This window comes from Euprymna scolopes, chromosome 10, assembly GCF_053919585.1.
Source record: "Euprymna scolopes isolate OS-2025 chromosome 10, ASM5391958v1, whole genome shotgun sequence".
In the NCBI taxonomy this organism is placed as follows: domain Eukaryota; kingdom Metazoa; phylum Mollusca; class Cephalopoda; order Sepiida; family Sepiolidae; genus Euprymna; species Euprymna scolopes.
In genome coordinates, this window is record NC_136491.1 from 124,961,168 (window position 1) to 124,988,182 (window position 27,015).

General features: G+C 29.2%; 1 protein-coding gene across 6 annotated transcripts in view; it reads right to left on the reverse strand.

The window, feature by feature from the left end:
* Positions 1 to 27,015, reverse strand: part of LOC145286266 (uncharacterized) — a 281,380-nt gene that overhangs the window by 30,676 nt on the left and 223,689 nt on the right. For all 6 annotated transcript variants that reach the window (XM_080135098.1, XM_080135099.1, XM_080135100.1 and 3 more), the window contains exons 5-13: positions 24,880 to 24,951; positions 23,595 to 23,673; positions 23,034 to 23,126; positions 21,087 to 21,158; positions 17,378 to 17,531; positions 15,785 to 15,867; positions 9,456 to 9,695; positions 6,734 to 6,881; positions 2,372 to 2,451 (exon numbers count right to left, since the gene is read on the reverse strand). In XM_080135098.1, the coding sequence (XP_079991224.1) occupies positions 2,372 to 2,451; positions 6,734 to 6,881; positions 9,456 to 9,695; positions 15,785 to 15,867; positions 17,378 to 17,531; positions 21,087 to 21,158; positions 23,034 to 23,126; positions 23,595 to 23,673; positions 24,880 to 24,951 (1,021 nt within the window). The remainder of the gene's footprint in view (positions 1 to 2,371; positions 2,452 to 6,733; positions 6,882 to 9,455; positions 9,696 to 15,784; positions 15,868 to 17,377; positions 17,532 to 21,086; positions 21,159 to 23,033; positions 23,127 to 23,594; positions 23,674 to 24,879; positions 24,952 to 27,015) is intronic.

Consider the following 27,015-nt stretch of genomic DNA (forward strand, 5'->3'; position numbering starts at 1 on the left):
CACAGACTCGAAAGTATTTGGGCCTACAATAAATATAGTGACTACATCAGCGAGTTCCTGCTAGAAGCAAAGAAATTAATTTGGAAGATGGAAAGGATCCAAACTGGAATTAGTAGACACAAAATGTTTATTTTATTCAATGATTTTATATAATAGCTTAACAAAAATTAGCAATATGAATTCAACAAAAAAAAAAAAAAAAAATTAGTAATTAAAGAATGGGGATTAATTGATACTGTTTTTAGATCAGTAAAACTTGAAAAATACTAGCTTATTAAATAATACTCTTGTTCTGAACGATTAAATCCAAAAAACCAAGGTGAACCTCCCCTCTCATTGGAGTAAAGCATACTTGGAGTTAAAGAATATATTTATTATTAGAATACTTATTAATGAGATATGTATTATTATTAGATAAGTATTTAAGAACAATTTCCGAATTGGTATTTTGTATTGAAGCCATGCATAACCTCAGAAAATTATGGTTGGATAGCAAACAGGTAAAATCTTTGGTAATAAATTTAGTATCATGGTTAAGATATGCATTACAAACTTATATTTTGAATAGGTTAGCCAAGTTTTAATTGGATTTGTTCAATTAATAAATAAATCATAAATGCATATTAGGAATTTACCAAACCTAGAAACCTGCGTAAACATTAAAAATATCGAATGGCTTGAGTTACTTCCCTTCCAACGTTATGAATACATATTAGGTTTTTGATAACTTATAATTCAACTAAACCTTTAAAATTTCGAACGTACAGGGGGCCATCTCCCTTTCTACATCTAAAATATCCCATAATTGTAAATCTTAATAGGAAGGAATGAAAAATAATTAAAAATAAATTGAGATCCTTAATTTTAAATGAAGAGTGAGAATGAACTAAGTACAAAGTAATGTTAAACTTTCTTTCCTTATTGAATAAGTTTTAAACAAAAACTTTTCTTACATCACATAAATAGCCGATATTTTTGTAAATAAACAAAGCAAATTCCAGATATGAAACTAACACAGAATCGCAACAATATAACTTAGTTGATAAGTCTGGATTAGAAAAAATAATTTAAATTAAATAAAGAATTTAATTCAAGGAATTCAATGAATAGTATTAATAAAACATTAAATGGACATAGGTAATTAGTGGTAACGTTGTATGATAATTTGTTTAAAAATATTTTTAAATGGAGATACGAAAATAGGTAAATATATAAATCTTTAAAAAATACTTTGCAAGGATGAGATATAGGTAAAATAGTTTTTCTTTTTTTCTTTTTCTTATAAGGGAAATGGTTTCCATAATGTTTTATTGTTAAAGTGATTTTTATTCAATAAGTCTGAAGAAAGGCTGTTCTTGTGAAAATTTTCAAACGACATACTGTTTGAATTTGTCCGAATAGTTTTGAAACAAGTGTAACAAATGATGAAATACACTATTTGTTGCTATTAATCCATTCTTTGATGTCTTGGTTTTTGTTGAAACAATGAAATCTCCGAAACAGCTACATGGTAAGCAGCTGATGATCCCCGTTTTCTATTTACAAAATTTTAGTTAAGGTTTTCTCTTTTCATCCTTATGTAGTTAAATTCTGTTTTAAACTTGAAGACTTTTGCGAAATCGGCTTATGCAAGTGCTAAGTCTATTTCTAGTTAACACTTTTAGTTAAGGCCTTTTTTTCCATCCTTATATAAATGAATTCTCTTTTGTCATTATAAAATTTTTAGAAGTCGGATTATGTAGGTGCTAAGTCTGCGATAGGTTAAAGTTAATATTTTTTTTACTTCCGGGAATTTAAACTGCATTCTTTATTTTTATTTAAAGCTTCTTTAGACTCTCTCTCTCTCTCTCTCTCTCTCTATATATATATATATATATATATATATAGGTTAATCATTAACTTGAAATGTTACTCAGTTTGTATATACCAATTATAATATCTTTCTCATGAATAAAATTATTTATAATGAAAAATTCTTTTTTTATTTATATAAATTTTGAAAAAAATCCAAGCTCAATGAATGCCTTTTTATTGGGTTTCAAGGCATTTATGAATATAAATGGCAGAGTCAGTCAGTTGTATGAACCATGTAAGTTGTCCAAAATGGTGTTTTTTGTTTGTTTGTTTGTTTTTTTTTTCTTAAATTTTTTAAGGTAAACATTGGATGAGCACGTTACTAAATATGCAGCAAAGACAATTCTGCAGACTTGTTAGTCACAAAACAATATTGTAATGGCTACCTTTTGGAAAGTAATAAACAAGCAACTGAGAAAATGAGATATTTGGAACTTGGAGAATTATCATATACAACATACCTAACTGTATATAAAGAGAGACAATAATTAAGATAGGGTAACTAAAACACACTTACATTTGGGCAGATCAAGGGATTCACCATTCAAAGGTTGATCTTGTACCATATTTAGCAACTTTGATAAATTGGACCAGACACTGCAAAGATATAAAAGCAGAATGAGTAGAGAACACACTTGGACAATTCATTCACATGCATCTGTTGGTCTTTGAGAATTTCTAAAATAGTTTCTATTTTTTTATGCAAAATAAATACTTAACCCTCTTTATAGATCAGAATACAGAATTATACAACTTTTAAGAACAAAAAAAAAATAATTAAAAAATTTTCTGACATCCTAGAAAAATATCTATAAAAATTTATTAAAATATCTGTCATAATTTCATCAAATGCTTTGAATAGTAAAAAGAATATATTTGCAAAAATTCTAATATAAAGTTTCGCTTCTTGTCCAGATTTTACCTTATATTAAAAAAACAAAATTACAGAAAAATCTGTATGATGTACAATACCTATTGCGAAATAAAACTATCATATTTCAAAAATCACATAAACTGATCAAGTATTTTTATTTTTATAAAGAAAATAATTTTAAACAAATTTGAGTTTTTCCAATGCCTCACACCTGCCCATGTTAAGAATGGCTTTCTAAAACCTTGCCAGTTTGAACAATTTTAAGATATTTTCCTTCTTTTCAAGATGACATCGCAATATTGTTGCTGTTTCTTTGGTTACAAAATTTGATTGTTTTATTCAAATATAAAACTACTTGATCAATTTATGTGAGTTTTTGGTGTATAATATTTTCTTTCTGTCATGTGTATGTAGATCATACAGTTTCCTTGATTTTGTTTTTTTTTTTTAATATAGGGGAAATTCTGGACAAACACCAAAGTTTCTTTGAATAAAATCTAAAATTAAAACTAAAAAATTTAATAGAAAAAAAAAATCTTTAATAATTTACCTTGGAAAATGTTTTTACTTTGAAAAACAATCAGATTTAATGAATTTTCTTAGTTTATCCATGGGAGGTGACAGTAGTCCAGTGTTTAATGACACAAACGGATGACCTCAATATCTTAAGTTTAAATCCAATTCGTTCCACAAAAATCACTTTCACTTCGAATGTTTGCAAACTTCATGTGGTCCCTCCCGTAATTCCTGATGTCTTTCTAGAAAAAATCCTTACTAGAAAAATATTGGGGAAACCAATGCCAACAATAGAATCTTTGGATTCATACAACATGGTGATGATGAATTATGAGTGTGAGTGTTCACAAATTCTAAGGATAAGTTTTCAAAAAATAAAATAAATCTAGTTTTAAATTGATATTTTTAAAATCAGATCAATACATTAATTAAAATAATTTTTAAAATCAGATCAATTATATTTGAGGCACCCCAAGTATCAGAAACAATCAAAATGACACATTTTAGCTTGACACGGTTTCTTTTACTTTTGGTTGAATTATAAACGAATTAGTACACATGCATGCTTGTCTTCGCAAATTTTTTTTTTTTTTTTTTACAAAACGTTTATTTTTGTTAATTTAATCAAAATAAACTTTTAATTATAAAAATTTACAAACTTTTCATAAAACACATTTAAACAAAAACCATTGAAATAAGTGGATGTTAAGATCGTTTACAAACTTTTTTTGTTTTCTAAACTTTGGAAAGTGTCCCTATTTACTTGACTCTCCAGGAAGACAGAGTAAGGCACAAGGTCAATTTTTAATGTAGTGAAAATTCAGCTCTTCAAAAAAGGGCATTCTGGATTGAGATGAAAATAAAAAATACCTCAGTCTAGAAGGATTTCTCCTTCAATGACCAATAGTTATGGGACATTTTCAATATTTTTCCTGGTTCTCGATACAAGTACCAATTCTATTCTAAATTCCCCAATTCTGATACAATTACTGATTATGTTTTTTTTTTTTAATCTCTAAATATTTAGCTATAGAGTTCTATTTTAATTTTTCATTTTTTAAATTATCATAAAAACCCACGTAATGTGTGCATAAACGTAAAAATGCACAAATGTGTGTTTGTGCGTATGTATATGTGTGAGGTAGGGTGATCTATAGATTTTAGTTTTACCAAATAGTTTTAAAATCAATAAAAATTTATCATTTTATCATTAGTGATGGAAAATCAAGTTTTAAACCAAAACAAAACAAAATAATAAAAATAAAAACAATAAAAAAAATCGTTTTGGCCACCAGAAAATGTTTTAAACCAAAACAAATAACAAAAAAACAAAAAAAAAAACACAAAAGAATCGTTTTAGGCATCAGAAAATAGACATACATTTTTTCTGATTCCGATACCAATTCCTAGACACTAAAAACTTCTGATTTTTACAATTCTCAATTTTGATTAATTGTCCCAACGCTACTGGCCAAGGATAGGAGAGATGACATGCAATATCAGAATTTCAGGTGAAATATGTTTAGGACTGTTTTGAAAAGGGCATTTTCTGTGAGTCTTTTAATACAATCAAATATTTATTTAAATATTTTTTCTGTAAAGCATTCAATTTAGTGATGATAAATGGATATTTTTTTTTATAATTTTTTAAAACATCAAATTTTGATTTATATTTTGCTTGTTTATTCATTTTCTTGAATAAAATACAACTTTTTTTTGGTTTTGTAAATAAAACATTTTCATTTTTCAATCTTTACATTAAAAACTGACATTTTGTTTAACTTGGTCCTCTGTTTTGGAGGGGGTGGGCTGGGGAATCTTTCAATGAATCTGTTCTGGTTTTTATCATCTTATCACCAGACAGTGCCGATACACAGGTCCTGCTAGTTTAATATGAAAATTTTTATAAATAAAACTGCATACTTTTAAAAATTTTATTTTATTATCCTTGTGAATAAGTCTTACTTCAAGGTTTTTTTTATTTAAAGTTGGTTCATTAATTTATACATTTTGTTTAATAAAAAGTTTATGATATTTTTTCAAATTGAATATTTTCTAAAGTTTGCAAAACAAAAAAAGATCAGCTTAGACAAGTGTGTTTATAATTAAACATGAAATAAAAGAAAAGGAATCTGGTGTTGAGGCATCTTCTTAAAGTCCCACTGTTTCTTTTACCATTATTGATTGTATTATTATTGTTCCTAACATACATATTGCATAATAATGTTGACAGATAAGTTCTTGGTAAATCACCAAATTGTCATTGATGCTAGTCAGTACCACATAGAACATTTGGGAATACCAAGCACTGTATATAGGACATCACCTCCCCACAATAGACTTCAAGGTGGGAATAGGTCAAAAGTCAAGTTGCCTAAACAATTAAAAGTTAATATTTCTGAACTCTATCTTAAATTTCTAAGCAAACAAAACAAAAATGAAGTCTCTACAATGTTGAATTGCAATTATGGGTGTTTCAATTTTAAGTCATAGTTCCAAAATTTTTATTCAATTATTGATGAAAGATTTACTTGATGAAAATGCATGTTGGTTAGAAAATACTTGAAATATGTGATAGAAAGCACCAGGGATTCTCTTTCTGTTTTTTTTTTTCTTGGATCAATATACCTTAATCTTGAATCAAAAACTAAAAGGCCCTTATTATACAAAATTTTGTAAAAATATTTTCAGTTCTTTTTTTTAACAAATTTGTCAAATTATTTCAAAAAGGTTTAAGATTCTCATATTGAAGTATATACTTTTTGAAAAATTTGGACCAATGATTTTTAAATTTAATAGAATCCATTTTGTAACTCTTAGCCCTTTTTTTTCCATGAAAAATTGGTAAAAATCTATTGTGAAAACTTTTTTTTTGTGAATTTAATATTCCCTAGAAATTTCCTCCTTTGGAGGAAGCCAACGCTATCTGCTCTGGGTGGATACCACACCAGATTGCATACAGAAAGATTCCTAACAAGTTAAAAAATGACATGCATTATGTTCTTTTCATATGCTGGCAAGAATGAAATAATTAAATAACATTAACTACAATGGACAATTAGTTAAAACACATTTTTTTAATATAACTTAGTTACATCTTTATGGATAGCACAGCCAGCTAAATATTATATTTTGAAGTTTGACAAACTTAAGATGAAAATAATCAGTTAAAAAGAATTATGATCCAGATTGTCCACTTTTTTTGATTACCAGTTTTCACTCCACAGATGAGATAACAGTAATAAGCAAGATATAGTCCCTTCTGATAAATGATTATCTTTTCTTAGATAATAATAGATAATGTAAAGCCCCACTCTCTTCATGTTAATGGCTTTCTTTTCGCTTGATCATGCCTAATTATCCACCTGAATAGACAGCAAAAACCGGAAGTGAAAAAGAACAGACAATCTTGACTATAACAAAAAAAAAAGAGAGAAAAAGCAATCACAAAACTGATGCAGAATGAGTAGAACCCTCCCCCCCACTTACTTTGAGGACTTGAGAAAGTTGTTACAGAAGTAAAGAGGGTGTGACCACAACCAGTCAAGCAAAATCTTGATTGCTGGCAGGGTAAAGAAGTCACGCAGTTTTTGCTCTTGCTTTGGCGTGTAGTGTAGCAACATATCAAGGAGCAACACTGAAAATAATCAAAATGAAATTTTGTACAAAATATTTTTACAAATTAAAACATGAACAAAATTTGAATCACAGACTGTAAAAAATAAGTGTTTTAAGCTTTAGTTATAGTCAACAAGATATAAGACTCATAATTTTTTTTATTAATATAATGTTTTGGTTCTTGTCCAGAATCCCCCTTTATTAAAAAATAAAAATATCATATACCAAAACTCATATAAACTGATCAAGTAGTTTTATTTTTTACTAAGAAAATCAAATTTTATGAAAAAAAAGGGATGGCTGTCTTGTCTGCCATTTTGAAAACAATAATAAACAAATAAAATAAAAACTCAACAATAATTTAAACTTGCAAGATTTATGTTTTAATACCTACAAACTCCCATGAAACACTTAAAAATTATTTTTTTTAAATAAAAAATAAAACTACTTGATCAATTTATGTGATTTTTGGAACATATTTTTATTTTACGTACATCATACAGATTTTTCTTTATTTTTTTTTTAATACAGAGGAGTTTTGGACAAAATCCAAAGTTTTCTTTAACAATTTTGAGTACCAAAATCCCAGATCATATTCATAGTTCAGTAGAAAACATCCGAGTTTATATTTGGGCAGTTTTGAGATAAAGATTCATCTTTTGGATTATTCGGACAACTGGTCTCATTTTGAGTGTTAGCTTTACAATGTTTTGTCTGATTTAACCTCTGACTTCTTTGAGATGTCTTGTCAAACTCGGGAATCTTTCCATTGAACTTGAAAATCTGCATGGAATTTGTAATGGAATGATTTATTTAATCCACGGGGGTAGCAAGCTTTCATTCCTTCAGCCATGACTGGATAGAAGTAATTTTCAATTGTATTTTTAGTATCGGCTGCAATGAATATTGAAAGATTTCTGCGTTCAACAAGATACACTTGAAGAGGTTATATTGGCTGAAAGATTGTAAGAATAACACTCAAGATGAGTCAGTATACTTGAACTGTATTTATATTTAGATGGTGAACTGAAACAATTGTATGTCCTCAATGGAAAATACAAGATGATTTTTTTTCATGAATTACATAAGAGTTTGTTCTCTGCATTAAAAGCGGTTCATACAATATATAAAAATATAAAAGCACATATCTTACACTATGGAGTTATTGATAAAAAACCGGTTATAAGAAATTTTTGCTTGAAATATATATTGTCAATTTAAATAATTTTTCAAATCATACTTTAAATAAAGAACATACAGAAAAATATTATAATTGTTTACAGCTGTTTCCAGACAGTGTTTATTTTAAGTCATACAATGAACAATACTTTTTTTAATGCACAAAACCATTTTCAAAACAAAGTTTTCATAGCTGCAATACAAAAAAAAACACAATATGTAGTATTTTCGATATGATCTAATTTGAGGGTATATGTTTAGATATTATTTTATTTAAAATTCTATACATTACTGTGTTCTGCTGTAGACACCAAGGTTTCATTTGTTCGTCTGGTCATTGAAAAATTAGGAAAAATTCTCAATTACAATAACCAAACCAGATATATGAAGTCTATATATCTATAAAAGTGAACGTGTCTGTGTATCTGTGTGTCTGTCTGTGTATGTACATTTCCCTACACAATAACTCTGTCAATTTTAAATCTACAGACTCGAAATTTGATATACAGGGTACTGAGATTTGGGAAAATCTTTGTGATCAGTTTTCGGCCAGAAATTTGGCTGTTAAGGGGGTCAAAGTTCAACGATTTGACCTTTGAGAACTCTACCAAACTCCTTTGACAATTTTGGGTCTAAACACTTGAAATTTTAGATATAGGTTCCTTGGACATGGATCTAACTTAATAACTTGATTTGAGCCCAAACCAATAAATTTTAAGGGGTCATGATAGGGGTCAAAGTTAAAAAAATTTACTGCTTTTTTTTTTTGTTGCTGTTGCTAAACATACACCTCCAAACACCCGGGCAACACCGGGCCGAAATGCTAATAATATACAGTATTAAAATAATATAATATATATAATATACATAAAAAATATTTCTTGATCACATTAGTGTTAAACCATAATGCTTTCCAACGACAAAAGTGAGCATAAACAAGATTGCTTTTTCTTTTTATTAGTGATGGGATGATTCCAAAATTTTCCCCTGATTCCGACACAATTACTGATTATGTTCTATTTTCTCGATTCCGAAATAATGACCAATTGCCTGTTTTTTTTTTTGTTTTTTTTACATCTCCAAATATTAAGCCATAGAGTTGTTATTGTTTTTATTTTTTTTATTCTTGACTTACTGCAAAAACCCACATAATATATGCATGTATTTGGCAAACATAAAAATATACTTGGAGAGGGGAATCTATAGATTTTAGTTTTAGTGATAGTTTAAAATCAATAAACATCATTGTATCATTAGTACAAACAATAGTAAATAAAATTTTAAATGAAGACAATTAAAAAAACGTTTTTGACATTGGAAAATAGGCACAAATGTTTCTGATTCCAAAACCACAAAAAAGTTCCAATTTTCGTGGTTTCTGATTGATTGTCCCAACACTACTTTTCATAGTTACCTGTGAAATTGAAAGCCATTTCAAAGCCTTTCTCCTCATCTTTACTTAAGTAGTCCAGTTTTTCATTCTGGCCGGTTGCTTCAAAGACCCCATCGTTCATCTGCCGTTTAGCATGGTGCATAGTAAAAAGGTTGATAGCAATAATCTGGATGAGCATGGGTGTGGAGAAGCTCTGCGACGTGACATGAGCAGGCAAACTACTGAGTAGTTTCTCAGAAAGATTAGCAGCTCGGTCAAAATCTGAAAGTAAGCGAAAGGAATAAAAAAAAAATTTAATATTCAGTCAACATATATGAATAAATATGTTCGCAAATACACAAACAATTACATAAATAACAGAGTAATGCACGAACACTTAGAATAAACAAGTCAATCTAAAAAATAATACGATAAGGCATTTCATATTCGTATCTATCTTATCTTTCACACATTTTAAAAAAACATTTGCACAATGTACATTCAACTCATAAAAAAGTGATAAATTATTTATACATTAATTTGCACCTTTTTTTTTTTTCATTTGGATTCATTCCAAACAAGGCATATTGCCACTGAAAGCTACTGTGATAGGGAACAGATATAGATGTTGGGAGGGCAGCAAGATATTTGCCACATTATTGAGGCTGTTTAATTCTCTCCCACTGCAATAACTTAGACACCAGGGTGAGAAATTGGGATTGAGAAGTCAGTGCCTTCGAGAAGGGACACTCTGACCTGCAAAAAGTGATTGAGCAACCCTGTTGGCATTCCGCATTGAGAGCGCTTTAGGCGACCATCAATAAACTAACCCCTTTTCAAAGAGAGAAGGCAAAACTTTGGAGAGTGGACCTGCTAGAACTGCACAAAACTAAACTCCTGCAACAAAATCAACAGAGACTGTAATATATATATATATATATATATATATATATATATATATATATATATATATATATATATATATATATATATACTATCAATACAGCAGAAAAGAAATGTTTACCCGATATAATCAGAGGTAAACTTCAATTTAATATAAATATTAATATTTATATATTAATGAATTAATACCAACCAAATAAAAAAAGCTCAATAGACACAATAGAAAGTAGAGCTTATTATTAGCTTTGCTACAATTATAATTTGCTAATTTCTTACTGTCCTCTGATGAGAAGAATAGTAAGAGTGGTATTCTTTGAAACTCCGCAAGTTTGAAAAACTGACTTTGAAAATTGTTTTTGGAGTATTCTGTTGAATCATAAATTTAATTGTAAATTTTAATTTACAGTTTTAAATTCTTTTTTTTCCCATATATATATATATATATATATATATATATATATATATATAGGTAGTTATTTTTGTGTATATCCGTTAGAAGCGCTGAGTGAAATTTGAAGAATAAAACATATATAAATACATTTGAAGCCAAAACTGCAACGAGAAATTTTTTTATAAAATAAACGGGTGTTTATTTTTAAAGAAATATATTTTGGAGTAAGACTCCTTTATCAATCTTTTTTTTTTCTCTTCTTCCTTGACATGATGTAGTGGAACTCAACGCTTCTAACGGATATACACAAAAATAACTACCCAGATTTTCAAAATGCGTGAACTGAGAAAAAGTTTTCCGTTTTATATTTGGAAAGGCATCAGGTGTGAGTGACAACAAATGTGGTATGGTGCTTAATCAATTCATTTAAAAAACCCACAGAAATCAAGTGCCGAATATATACTTGTCCTATTTCCTCTCAGCATTAAGAAGAGTAAAATAATGTGGACATTAAAATTTTGTAATATAAACACAGAGAATTGAAACAAAAAAAAGCAGAAAGATCTTTATGATGTACGAACTGATCACAGAATGAAAATATATTCCAAAAATCATGAATTGATCAAGTAGTTTTTATTTGTTTATTTTTAAACTAAGAAAACAAATTTTATAAAAAAGCAGGAATGGAGTGTGTGTTCCACAAAATGAAGGGAGACAACTCAATTCGAAATAGCGAGATTTGTTTTGTTTTTTAAATAATACAGTCAAATTTTGTAAAAAAAAATACAAAATAATTAAAACTTCTGTGACACACACACACACACACACACACACACACACACACACACACACACACACACAAGTACTTCTTTTGTTTTTGTAAAATACTATGGTAGAATATTGTCTAGACAACATTTAAAATAATGTCTTATTTTTGAAAAGGTAAAATTCATCACTGGTTACCTCCCTCTTAACAACCTCTCCAGAAATAGAGAACAAAATTAGCCTTGTAATTACTACAATTTATTATTAACTAGCGAGGGGTACCCGGCATTGCCCGGGTGTTTTTCGGGGTATGTGAAAAAAAGCCGAAGCGTTGACGACGCGCAGTTGGAAAATAGTAAAGTGTTTTAAAAAAAACAGGTGCGCGTTTTTGATTGACGTGACGGCGATAGGTATTCAGCAGTTATTTTGTGTGGGACAGTTTTGAATAAATGGGTTTGTTTGTCTTTAAAAACCCGCTCCCTCATCTTGAAATGAAAGCTACAGTCTGATATGACGAAGTCGACATTGACCAAACTGGCTCTGGACCTGTGATTAGAGTCGAGGTTCGCTTTTTTATACTGAAAACCGAATGTAACGCGTGCCAATGCGGGAAATGTGGAATAATTAACGTTTGAAAGTGAATAAAATTAAATAGAGAGGCGAGCTCCGTGGATAATTCGTAGATATTACAATTTATAGATGATATAAAAAGTTTTAAAAAGTTGTGAAGCGAGCAAGCGCTTCTTTGAAAGAAGCCTTTCGTGGACATCGAGGAAAAGCAAACATACATACATACATACATACATACATTTTCGCTTTTATATTTATAGATTGCAAAAATTCGTTAAATAAGAATGATTTTCTATATAAAAAGAAATACTTGATTAATTTACATGATTTTTGGAATATGATATTTTTTATCCTAACAGCTTTGCACATCATAAAGATATTTTTCTGTATTTTTATTTTTAATATTGGTCAAATTCTGGACTAGCACCAAAAAATAATACTTCAATGAATAAAATAGACACAATGTATGTAAAATAAAGTTGGAAACACAAATTTATTTGTTTATAATTTGACTTACATACGTATACGCTCATTTCAGAAAGAATGATCAATCAAAATAGACACAAAATATTATTGCAAAAAGACAACGCTTGAATGAACGGATTTATATATTTTTAATATGATAATACAGATCTTGTCCAGAATTCCTCCTATATTAAAAGACAAAAATAAAGAAACATCTGTATGATGTACATACCCCTGATGAAACGAAAATATCATATTCCAAAAGTCATATAAATTGATCAAGTAGTTTTATTTTTTCTAAAGAAAATCATTTTGAAGTAATTAATGGGAATTCATAGAGATTAAAACATAAATCTCGCAAGCTTGAATTATTGAGTTGGTGCGTTTCAATTTTTAGATTATTTTTAAAATGGCTGACAAGACAGTTGCTGTTCTGTTAAACATAAAAATAAAATTACTTTATCAATTTACATGATTTTTGGAATATGATATTTCATTTTGTCACAAGTACATATACCATAAAGCTTTTTCTTTATTCTTTTTTAATATAGGGGAATTCTGGATAACAGTGCCGAATATATACCAAAGATATATATTGTATTTGTTTCATTAGTTATATGTATAGCTATTCTTTACATATACCAGTAAGGGAGGCAATTCATTATAGATGCAAATAATATTTAATAAAAGATCTAGGTAAGTTGAGAACTAAAATTTGTAGAAGAAAATGAAACATTTTTTCATTGTGTTTACAAATTATGTTTTTGTTTAAGTGCAATCTGTAGTGACAAAACGTATGCTTATGTAACTATGTGTCTATCCTACAAAGCACCATCATACCAAGCAGCTAACAGGAAGTACTGATATTATTTATAAGGTGCTTGTGCATTATAAGTGGATTTCTAGAAAAAAAAAGTCAACAATGCATTTTAAGTAAAATACACTAGTGCATACTTGCATGACATGCTGAAATTAGTATAAATTCTAAAAATGATGAAAACTGATCGAGTAGAAAAATAATTACAAGTAGAAATAAATTTATTGAATAATGCAGTTTTATCGGATTTGTTAACTTTGAATAGTTCTCAGAATCCAAGGGAGATAGGCTATCAATTTGGTCAAATAATTCTAATTTGTGAACAGCTAATATGTATACACGTTTTGTTATGTCTTATTTCATTTTCATTATTTAAAATCTGCTATTATTTTGATGTATGTTTCTTTCTTAGAAGCTTCTTAAAATGTCTTCCAAAAAGTTTATTCTATTCTGTATGATGAACTGACTTACCTCCCTTGCTTCGTTTCAATTTCACCATTTTTACCTTTTTCTAGATGACACTTAAGTACGCACTAGTATCATTAAAATAAATTATTTTGATTGTTTTTAGATACTCACTTATAATACACAAGCACTATTTGTAAACAATACAAAAAATACTTTTTCCAACTGACTTTAAATGTAAAAATTGTTTAAATTGGGAAGCAATAAATAAAATATGTGACCATGTTTTATGGAATTCCTCCGCTGCCAACACCCACCATACGTACACACACATCTCTCAATACACTGAATAAGGTCAAAGAAATGAGCAAAAGTTTTGTCATTTTAGAAAATTAGATTATTTTTTGAAAGACATTTTGTATTCCTGTATGTCAATAATTAAGAAATAGAGATAAGATATAAACATTCATATATTTCTTATATATTTATTTTAATTTTATATATATATATATATAATTAAAATAAATATATAAGAACATCTTTTTTTTTTAATGTCTCTGACTATGAAGATGAGTGATTTTTGCCTTTTTTCTCTTGTTGTGAGACAAATATTAACTTTTTCACTTGGTACGTTTTTCAATGAAAAAAATCTTCTCCCACAATATTAAGAAGCCATCTTCGCATTTGGAATTTACTCATGTTTTCAACCACTTGGATTATTACAATTATTTTTAGACTATTTCGTTTGCATTTCTACATCTAATTAATCAATTTTTCTTTGGATTGTAGCACATTTTCAACTTTTTCTTCATTAAGTTTTCTTCGGAATATCGTTTTAACCATACATTTTTGCATTCTATACAAATATGACTTCTCTCATATTTTGTAGTTTTCAGTTTATGTGCTAACCGCAAAATTATAGCTTGCCTATGTATATTATTTTGCTAACGACTTTCCTCTGAAGATAAGAGTCATTCTTTGAAACTCCACAGAATAAAGAAAAATGTTAAAATTTTAACTTATATTCTTTGTCATGTAATAAATTTGTTGTAAATTCTAATTTACAGAGTTTAAATTCAATTTATATATATATATATATATATATATATATATATATATATAGATAGATAGATAGATAGATAGATAGAGAGAGAGAGAGAGAGAGAGAGAGAGAGAGAGAGAGAGAATTTGTAATTAAAGAAATGGAACATTTTAAAAGTCATAATTAATGTTAATATAAAGACATTGTAGATTAATTTATGAGTGCCAATCCCGTAACTCAGAGTAAAACTACTATCAACTAGATGGTTATAGGTTTGATTTCTGGCTTAAGATGGATGCTAAAGTAGCCGCAAGGAAGAGCCGGGGCACAACGAAACAGTCTGTCTGTGAATATATACAGACACACACACACACACACACGTGCATATATATATTAGTCTAAAGATGCCTTGCATATTTTAGAAAAATACTAAAATAAAATAATACTGTTTTAATTCCTAAGGATACCCACTAAATTCAACATATGACAGATTTAGCACTTGAATAAGCCGACTTTTCGCGAGAAAATTCACAATGACAAAATAGAATTACAACTATATAATGATTAAAAAAAAAAAAAGAAAGAAACCTTAAATTAAATTATTGTTAAATAAAAAACGAAGATCAGCTATTTACCATCTAAGTGGGAGATTTAAAAACACGATAGCTGTTAAATTCAGGGCTCTCCAGTGGAAAATACCACTTTTCTAATAAGAAATGGAGACAGAGTCCAGTAAGTATTTTATTAAGATATAAATAAAAAAATAATAATAGTAATAATATATATATATGAGTAAATAAATAAATTAATAATACACACATACAGTGTCACTAGGAATACAGAAGATGGGAGTGCTTCTGTATTATTAGCAATGGGGCTGTTTTCATGGATGACCTATATAAATTGTTTTTTGTGGAATTACATTGTATTATTAATGTTGAATACGTTTTTTTTTTCACATATAGATAACAAAAAGCTGTTATTGAAAATTAAACATCAAACATGGAACTTACCAGCATTAAGATGTATAAGGGCATGAAACTGTAAAAATGCTGCAATCACTTCACTCATTGAGAGCTTACCCTTAAAGTCAGTCCTAGAAAATAAAAAAAGAAACTTAAATACTAAATAAAAATGTAAAATAGATTAAAAAAAAAAAAATAGTAGAATGTATATGCTATTATCCTTACTATCTTTCCAATTACAATATGAAAAAAAAACAAAATAACGGTGCTTGTTCAGAAACACACCACCTGATGATAAAACAAAAATAAAGACAAATCTATATGATGTACCCATGACAGAAAGAAAATATTGTGCACCAAAATACTGATCAAGTAGTTTTATTTTTAACTATGAAAGTCAAATCTTATGAGTAAATAAAAAAGGGCTGTCTCACATTGACAACTTGAGAAAACAAAGGCAGATAACTTCACAATAATTCAAACTGAAAAGATCAGCCTTGCAATACCTACAATTTCCCATCAATCACCTAAAATCATTTAAAAATGATCTTTCTAAAAATAAAACTACTTGATCAATTTACATAATTTTTAAAATATGACCTTTTTGTTCTGTTACAAGTACATACATTATAAATATTTTTCTGTATTTTTGTTTTTTGATATAGGAGGTATTCTGGTCAACAACCATGAATTGTTATCTTAATTTTATGCATGTCTCTCATCTTCAAGTCTTTTACTTTGTTCAGCTTCTTTTCTCTTTTAATTTGAAGTTTTTGATTTTATCTCCCCTGTGTTAAAGTCTGAAATTCTAGAAAAACCTGAAACACTTTCATTACCAAAATCAATTTGAATATCTAAATGGTTATACCTAAATAGATTAAGCAACAACTCACACGACAAATACAAAAATAAAGGAAATCCTTGGAGATAAAAAAATTTTTCTATTTCAGGATCCCTATTTACTTACCTCCTCATGAAGGCAGAGTTATACACGAGTTAGGTTTTTAAAGTAGGGAAAATTCAGTTCCCAGAAAGGGCACTGAATAGAGACAAATATTTAAATTGCTTCAGTCTAAAAAAATTTCTTCTTTATTGACTCAAAAATAGAAAAGATGAAGTGTGGTAGCAGAACAGATAATACACTTTGCTCCTAGTCAAAGGACAAAGAATTTATTGCAGTGTCATCTGCTTTAGACTTATTGTTTCACAACGTTTATATAAAAATATTCTTTGTTTTTTTAAACTGAAGTTTAAAAAAAAAAACTACTGAACAGTATCATTATATTATCCATTTTATATGCTGGCAGTCTGTTAGAAATTGACTTTTAAAGCAACTTATTTTGGACCAGATGTTTATTGATTCCTCTTTCTTTAGTTCATCATTATCACTTTTTTCTTTGGTCTTTCCTGCCAACTCACCCTGCAACCTCAATTATTTTTCAATGTTTCAATCATACTAATCATAATAATAATATGTAAATAAATAAAAATTTTACTTGATATCTTCTATATTTCAAAGTTATCAATAGAAACAGAAATGAAATACATTTTATTGAATTATTAAAATTGGATTTGATTTTCATTTAAAAATTGTTCTCCAGACATGCAACATTTTAAGAAACTTTAACATAATGTACATACGAGTCTTTGGCCAGTTTGCCATAGAATTTCTCCAAGTTAGTAGCCGCAACTGGAAAAGGATGCCTTACTGCAAGGCTACGGATGTAATAAAATACAGTCGTTAACTTGTTCCCACGAGCTGCCTCCAAAATAGCCAGTTGGTTATACGGCTGTCCTAAAAAATAAAATTCATTCACAAGTTAGAAAAGTCAAAATTTTTACAGTTTGTTTTTACAAAAACAAAATAAACAATATTCAAAATCTTTAAAATTATTCAAATTACATGCATACATGCATGAATATTACCAATTTTTAAACCATTAAAGTGTATATCTAATTTTTTTTACTTTTCAAAATGGAGGAATATTTCTTAAAAGCTGTTTTATACATTGCATGAATCAAGGTTGTCACTCAAATTGAGTCTACAAATTTCCAGGAGCTTCATTTGTATGTTCTCATATGAGAAAACAGTGTAATTCAAGATCCACACATCCTATCACAATTCAAGCATACATTGTTTGGCAATTGTGCATGTGGACAATTTTTTCGGCTCACAATTTTTGTTGCTCGCATTTACTTTCAAACCTTTCCACACAAGCCACCTTTATTCCATTCCTCCACTCTGTTCACGTGAATGTACTTGCCTCTCATGTTGTGTGATCAATTCAATATCTTTTCTATCCTCCTTCAAACATTACTTAAATTACTTCTTCCAACCCTCCTAACTCCCACATTTAGTTTAGAATAAAATATCTTCTTAGCATAAGACTGGTCGCACAACCTTTACATCATCAGCTCATCGCAAATGATTTTTAACAATTAAAGCCTCTATACTAGAGAAACTAGACTCTTTCAAAACACTGATATTGGTTCAACAATCTTGCTAGTTAATTGAAAGATTGCTCATAGTTTGTTTGGGTTTTTTTTTACAGGAATTAATCCCTATTTTAATCACATAAATTTGTTTGAGTTGAGAGCAAATGATACCAAAAATTGTGTTCATGTTTCATTCATGACGAAATGTTGGTTTATTCTCAAAGTGAAAACAGAAAAAATTGACAATCAGGATTCTATTTCTTCTCCCTTATTACTGCTGTCGTAATTCTTTTTCCATGCATCTTCGCAACTGACAATGATCTCACATACACAAGATAATCTCACTGCCATCGTCTTTTTATACTGCCACCCCAAACCACGATAGCACCTAAAATTGCATTTATCTTCTTATTTTTCATATCAGATGGATTTCGGTTTCGAATGCCAGCGCTTCTCCACAGAGGGTACTTGCCATCCATGTCTCTCCACACCGTCATTACATTAATTAAAAAATATTTTCAAGAGTCTTTCCTATGCCAATATCAAGCAATTGCCTTTCTCATACTCTTGTATGCATTGGAAATATAAATGGCATACTATTGGCATAGAAAAGATTCTTGAAAATTTTTTTAAATTCATGTAATGACACTGTGGAGAGACATGGGTGGCATGTGCCCTCTATGAAGAAGCGCTGGCATTCAAACCCGAAACCCATCTGATATGAAAAATAAGATAAATGCAAATCTTAGTGTATCAAGCGATTGTCCTCATACTCTTGTATGATTTAAAGCTTTATCATCAAAATGCCTGAGTAACAATTCACTAAAATCATCAAATAATGTTATGTCAATAAAAGTAAATTTGCAGTCATTAAAACACAAATTCCGTTTTATAGTAAAAGTAAATTGGTTAAACACAGCCAAGGATGAACCAACGACTCCCTTTTCATTAGCTACTACAACAAGGTGATGAGAAAGTTCCATTCTTTCCCTTGATCATAACTTTATAAATTATTGAGTGATTTAAGCAAGGGTCATTATTTCTTTTATTTATGTCTTGTAGGACTCAAATGAGGATCAAATCATAGTTTCCAGGCCCATTAGTGAACACTATGCCAAATGACTTTTATATCTACATATTCCATGCTAAATATTGCAGGGATATTTTAAAAAATATTTTGGTATTAGTGCACTTATTAATCCGTGCTGAAATCATAACGTTATTATTTAGAAAGCTACTCTTAACATGAGGAGGGGGGTGTTTTGTACCTATTCTGTACTTTAACCTTTATTTAATAAAAACAGATATCATAAAACTTTAATTAAACTTGAAAATACTATTTAAAAAATAGCACGGCTCATTAAGTGCACTAGCACCAAAATTTTTTCTTCACAATAAACTAGGTGTTAGTGCATACATGATTACACTAATAAGTAAAGAATATACAAGTTAAAACTGGAGAGAAAACATTAACATAAAAACATGCTTATATTTTGTTTCAATCACAAAACTGCATTAATAAAGTATAACATAACTAGTAAGCCACCTGGCATTGTCTGGTCATAAAATATGCATAAATATTATATTTTAATTCATACAGAAACTGAGACATGTGTATGCAAGTATTATGTTTTTTTTCTAAACAGTTCATTTTTTGTAAATAAAAAATATTCTAACTGGATCGAAACCAAAACCTAAAGGCAGTGAGTCAAGTATGATAACCATTAAGCTAGCTTGACAGGGTCTTTGATAAATAAAATATTTTCAAACCTACTTTTTCTTAACATAATGTGAACTATTCACACATGCGCAGTGGTGAAAAGAGTTAGTGAACAGATAAAAATCCAATGACTCCCAAGTACCAATTTTTCAGTTCTGACTGCTTTAGCAGCCCTTTTTTCCGGATGAGAACAGATTAAAAAGTTTTCCACATGTCTGAATACACAAGATAAACCAAATCTCAAGTCTGTAGATAAAAATTGGTTGAGTATATAGGATGAGAAGTGTCCTCTCTCTCTCTCTCTCTCACGCACACACACACACACACACACACACATTCTCACTTTTATATTTACTAGCAGACTGACTGGCGTTGCTCGGTCATAAAATATGTATAAATATTATATTTTAATTCATACAGAAACTGAGACATGTGTATGCAAGTATTATGTTTTTTTTCTAAACAGTTCACTAAAAGTAAAAAAAAAAATTACTCGAGCTGAGATCAAAACCAAAACCTTAAAACAGTGAGTCAAGTATGATAACCATTAGACCAGCTTGACATAATCTTTACAAAGTGTTTTCAAACCTACTTATTCTTAACATAAAGAAGCTGTCATATTTCATGGCCACACATTCAGGAAACAGTTTTGAAACAGATAAAAATCTCATGACTCCCAAGTACCAATCTTTCAATTCTTACCCTTTAGCAGCCCCTTTTTTTCCGAATGAAAACCAATAAAAAAGTTTTCTACATGTCTGAAATGTCAAATTTCACGCCTGAAGATCAACAATCCACTTAGTATATAGGTTGAGAATCGTCCTCACACGCATACACATATTCTCATTTTTTTTTTTTAGATATATAAATTTGTATGAAGCAATTTCCATTAAAAAAATAAGTATATATAAATTAGTATTTTTTTTAATGGAAATTGCTTCATACAAAGTATGAAGCCACTTGATGTAAGGCGCTAACAAATGCTGCTTCAGATCAAAAACTAGCAAAGAATAGATGTTAGATAGATTGATCCTGACCCAAAATACAGTAATTCTTCCCCCTTTGTCAGAAACATTACTGATGGAATGTGAGGACTTTCTACTCTCTTAAAATAAGTTTTAAAAAGTGGGCCATAGCAATCCAACAATTATACATAATAAAATACAATTTGTATAAAATGTTCAAATATCTTACCATTTGAAGGTACAAGGTTAGCAGCATGCCAATAATAAGTCTGAGCCTGATCAACCTCTTGCCGGTACCTGGCTGTAATACGCAAAAACAACAATCAGTTTATTATATGACTATATAGAAATATTTCATTATTTTCAATAAAACAGTCTCTGTTTGAATTCCGCTTTCTGTTTAGCAAAACTTTTGCTAAGTTTTGACTATATTACAAGGAAGAGTCTCTTCTGATTATTAATTACTAGTAATGGGGCAATTCCAATATTTTTCCCAATTTTAATACAATTATTACTGCTGTCTTAAATTCTTGATTCTGATTCGTTAAAAAATCTCTTAATATGTAATTGTAGAGTTGTTTTATTTTTTTCTTCAATTACTGTAAAAATTCATGTATTTTCACAAACGTAAAACACACTTTTGGAGTAATCTGACAGTGTAAAATCAATAAATATTTATCATTTCATCATTAAAATGAGCCGTGGAAAGTTAAGTTTTAAACAAAATAAAACAAACTAAGCAATTACAGAATTATTTTTGCCATCGAAAAATAAGCGCTAATTTTGCTGATTCCAATACCCCAAAAAGTTCTGAGTTTTTTTATTCACAATTCCGATTAATCATCCTAACACTAATGATTACATTATTTTTTACAAAGTGTCACCACTTATCAAGGCCCGGAGGCCACTCAAGGATAAGGGTTAATGAGTGTACTGTAGTCAATCGGACAATATCGTAGCAATCCTTAGTATTGAAAATTTAGTAAATTGGATTACTTAAGGGGACGGTTCATCAATCACTTGTTCACGTTGGACTTGAAGACAACCACATTGTAGTCAGCTAGAAAGCAGGGAAATGGAAGAGAGTTCCGAACGTGCAGTTTTGAGAAAGAAGTTTTGTTCATGAAATCTATGTTTAGGTTTAGGCACAGATAATGAGTGAGGGAATTTATCGATAGTGTTTTCAGCTAGACAAGTGTTTTCCGTGAAAGTTTGGCAAGAGGGACCATAGATTGGAGCTCAGATGAGATGACAATGTATAAAATATCACCCTGTGTTCAATTAATAAATTGAACACAGGATGATAATTTATACATAACCAGAAAAAAATTAATTTTTTTTTCTTATTGAAAATATATACATAGAATAATTATAAATTAGTTAGACTTGTTTTGTATGAAATCTTATTAATTTTTCATTAAGTTAAAAGCAAACAGTAACTGTATTCTAAAACTCCCTCAATGTATTTTTAAATATCTACCTTAAGTCAGTGAATGGCACAAATATAGAAACACTCCTGTACAATGTACCAAGATCACCCGAAAAGGCTATAAGTTGTTGTACATTAAACTTGCACATTTAAATGCTGTAAATATGAAGCAGTACAAGTACATATTGTTATGTCAAACAGTTACAAATAGTATTCCCATTAACAGAATTTCTTTCCAAGAACTTTCCGTCTGTGAAACACATTACCAAAGGTGTTCTTCCCTGCATGCTATAACATGGTCATCTCCAAATGCAATGTCAACAAATACTTGTAAACTATTCGCATAAGTTTGGTTTCGTTCTTTTGCTTTACAGCATATCAACCCTTTTTGGATTCATTAATGCAGAATCCAGTAATTTTGGAAAAAAGTTTTTATGTTTCACGTTTTTCATATCTTCAAATATTTATTCATTGAGTTTGGTTTGGTTGTTTTGTAAAGGAAATTGTTTTTATTTTAGGCTTTGCAGAAGATCATTAAGTTCTGCAAAAGGAAGGGAAAAAACCCATTAATGTATGATGCATTTTAAGTTAGAAAACCGATATCTTCAGACAGCCTGATCAGGTAGTACCAGATGTGCACAAGTAATTTTGTTCATGCCATCTAACATTTAACTGTCAATCTATAACCACTCTCATCCTAAAGTGGCTCTTTAGTCAAAACATAAACAACTAATGCTAGTAACTTACCAATATCTCCCAAATGAACAAGGCAATGCTGGCAGATATACAGACAAGAGTTCTTTTTTGGAGGAGTAATCTTGGCCTTCAGAGGGTTTTTTTCTATAAAATCAATGAAAAAAATTCAAACAAGAATAAACACATGAATACTGAATCAAATTAGAAAAAAATTGAAAACAAAAACAAGAAAATGTGAATTATTTATTTGGATTACTGTTTTCATTTTGAGTGTTATTTCTGTCACACTTCCTGTAAGCCACCTTAAAGAAAAAAAGATGTCTAAAAAAGAGTCAACTTTTATAGATTAAACTGTGCTTTCAATCATATCATGTGAATTATTACACAGACTTGTGTTTAAGCAGTACACAAAAAACAAAATCTACCAAAATTACATTTTCCACACTATTGATGACAGTGGTATCACTCTGCTGGTTTGTAATGATAGTAGATCCCTGAACTTTCTCCATCCACTGCTAACTCTTGTAATCAAACTAGCACTTGATTCTTTTTTGCCATTGCCTTACTCTTCTTGCATACAAATTGATTAAAATTAAAATAAAAAAGTTTTACCTTTCATAATTCCATAGGCTGAAGACTTTCGCCGGAAAGGCAAGTCTAGCTTGAAGGTTGCACATAACAGCTGTAGTAACTAGAAACGAAAAAAAGAAAGAAAAAGAATAGAATGATACACTATATATATTAAATACAAAATTATCTTAAACTACTGCTGCTTTGTGATGAAAACTGTACACAATAGGATGCCACGTTTTTCTGTGAATAATTTAGTTTGATAGATCTGACATTATCATAAACAGAGTGTTTATTGATAATCATTGACAGTAAAGCTTTAAAAATAAAAGGAGATGAAAGGAATATTAATTAATGAAGGTGAAATACAAAAAGAAAACAAAAAAAAAGATTAATTAATGCAGCAAATTTCATAAACTATATGGCGGTCACTAGAAAAGCAAAAAGTTTGAGGTTGTAAATTTTATTTTGTTGAAATTTTATTTTGTTGAAATTTTATTTTGTTTAAATTTTATTATGTTTAAATTTTATTGCATCTGACTTATTCATTTCTTTGATTTTGATATCCACATTATGAACACAGCAGAAAACAACTTTCAGACTTTCAAAGTTGATTATTTTTTTCAAAAGTGAAAAATCTCACTTGGGAACTGACCAGTTGTGTTACTGATTTTTTTTTTTTTTTACAAGGGTGTCATCACTTCTCAAGGTTCGAAACCCACTCGTGTATAAGGTTTAATGAATGTAAGGTGGTAGTGTAGTAATCGTTAATGGTGTAGATTGGGTAGGATTTGATTATTAAAGGGAATGGCTCAACCAGAACTTGCTTACATTGGATTTGAAGACTATCATATTGTAGTCAGCCGGGAAGCAGGCCAGCAGAACAGTGTTCCACAGACAGGAAGTTCTAGGAAAGAAGCTCCGTTAATGGAATATGCATTTAGATTTAGAACCAGATAGAGAGTGAGGAAAAATTGTTGATAGTGGTTGTAGCTAGTCAAGTGCTTTTTTTGTGAAAATCTGGGAAGGAGGGGGCAAAGATTGGAGCTCGGATGAGCATTTATTTCAATGATTACAGAGCAACAGCTTAATGTTGTTGCAACAACTTTGAAACTAGAAGGTCCTGAAGCACCTACTACTTGCTAAAAAAAGAATTGATTAAAAAAACATCAATTTCATTTTTTTTTTTTTTTTTTTTTTTTTTTTTTTTGTAAAAATAAATCACCATTTGACAAATTTCCTGCTTTTCTAGTAAGTACCTTATATAAAAAGCTTTATTGAAAATTAAATAAAATGAAAAAATGTTCAATAAAATGGTTGAAAATACCTGAAGGTAGAATCCACTAGCTGTTTCCAAAAACAGATTTAAACTTGCTTGGACCTCTAACCTTTTAGGATTCTACAATGATAAAAAAAATTAGTTAATTATAACAATGTATGTTAGAATCTATTTGCTTTCAATAAACTTGAAAAAGAAAAAAAAAAGAAGAAAAAAAATGGTGCTTATTTATATTGAAGCACATGCGAAATATGGCAGTTCAAAATAACAGAAAAATGTATTTATATACTTACATATAAGTAAAAAAAATATTAGTGTACACTAAAAATTACAGAAAATTCTTGTATAGAATTCTAGTAATAAATAAAATTAATTTACTATTTGAACTCCGCAAATTTTAAACAACATCTGCATCAAGCCAGCAGGTTGTAGAGTATCTCCCTTCTTCTAATATAAACATGCAATGTAGTTTTATCATTGGAAGTTTATGGAGTCCATATAATAAATTTCACTTTTTTTTTTTTTTTTTTTTTTTTAAATTTTACTCAATAATTTACCTTAATTTTTTGTGCACACTAATATTTTCAACTGATAAGTAATCCATAAATTTTCCTGATATTTTATTTTGAATTGCCATATTTTACATGCATCTCAGAACAAATATTTATTGAATGAAACAGGTACGTGAATAATAAAAAAAATATATAAACATAAAAAACGGTTCTTTATTATAATAGTGAAATCCGACAGTTGTAAAGTTGAGTTTTCATTAAAAAAAAAACAAACAATGATAACTACTACTTTTTTGTCAATTTCAATAAAAGCAATGTTATCTACTTGTCATGTTGTAATTAGTTTAATATTATTGCATTCTTACATAAAACGTGTACTTTAAGACAAAATAGATGATTGTATGACATTTGCCATTAATTGTAACAAGATGGACTGAGTTACATCGTGTGTGTGTGTGTGTGTGTGTGTGTGTGTGTGTGTGTGTGTGTGTGTGTGTGTGTCTACATTTCCCTACCAAACTACTCTTTCAATTTTCGATCTACAAACTCAAGATTTGACATAAGGGGTATTGAGATTTAGGAAAATCCTTTTTATCGGTTTTCAGCCAGAAATTTGGATGTCAATGGGTTAAAAAGTTCTACGAAATTTTAGATGTAAGTTACTTGAAAATGGATACAAACTTTTTAATTTGATTTGAGCCCAAAATAATAAAGGTTAAAGGGTCAAAATTGGGGTCAAAGTTAAAAAAAAAAAAACTTTGACCTCTGCGGTCTCTACTAAATTACTCAGCCAATTTTTGGTCTAAACATTTGAAATTTTACATAAAGTGTATTCAGACATAGGGCAAGTTTTTAATCGAGTTTTGGCCAAAAATTTGGCTGCCAAGGGGTCAAAGTTCAAAAGATTTGACCTTTGTGGTCTCTAGCAAACTATTCAGCCAATTTTGGGTCTAAGCATTTGGGTCATTCCATGTCAATTCACCAGGCCATTACACCCACCTACTCCGAATTACTTGAAATTTGGCACAAATATTTCCCTTCATGAGTTAGGAAAATTTGCCAAATTATTTGGTCCTAAACTTTACTGTTTGGATTTTAGGGGGGGTGTAAAATTTGCATATTTTGCTTCCAAATTTATGCCGTGAAACCGTACAGAATTTCAGTGTTTTATAAAATAAGAAAAAAAAAATACTTCCACTTATTCAATATTTCTGAAATTTGGTAGGAAGGGCATTTAGGGACTGTAGAATCCGAATATCTCATTATTTTAACCCCATAACTGGTAGAAAATAAAATTTTGCTCTCCCAAAAGCATGTCCCCCAAATTATCAATTTTTTACCTATGTAGCTTATGATCAGTCTGGAGAAAATATGTCCTCTTCAATTTTCATAATATTTTGTTTATAGCATCTACTATGACTGCTTAAGTTCTCAAAATAATTTTGTGAGGGTTTCAAGCCTACTTTAGGAGATATGGCCCAGTCAATTTTATAGTTTTTTTTTTCCTATGTACGTTAGTAATTCAGCGAAAGATTGATAAAAACAATCATCCTAATGCTCCCAAACTCCTCAAATGTTCATATTTTGTTAAGTAATTTCTTAAACTATTCAATAAGATAGTCTTTGTTAATTCAAAAAGAAAATAATTTAAATATATTTTGCAGATATCGCA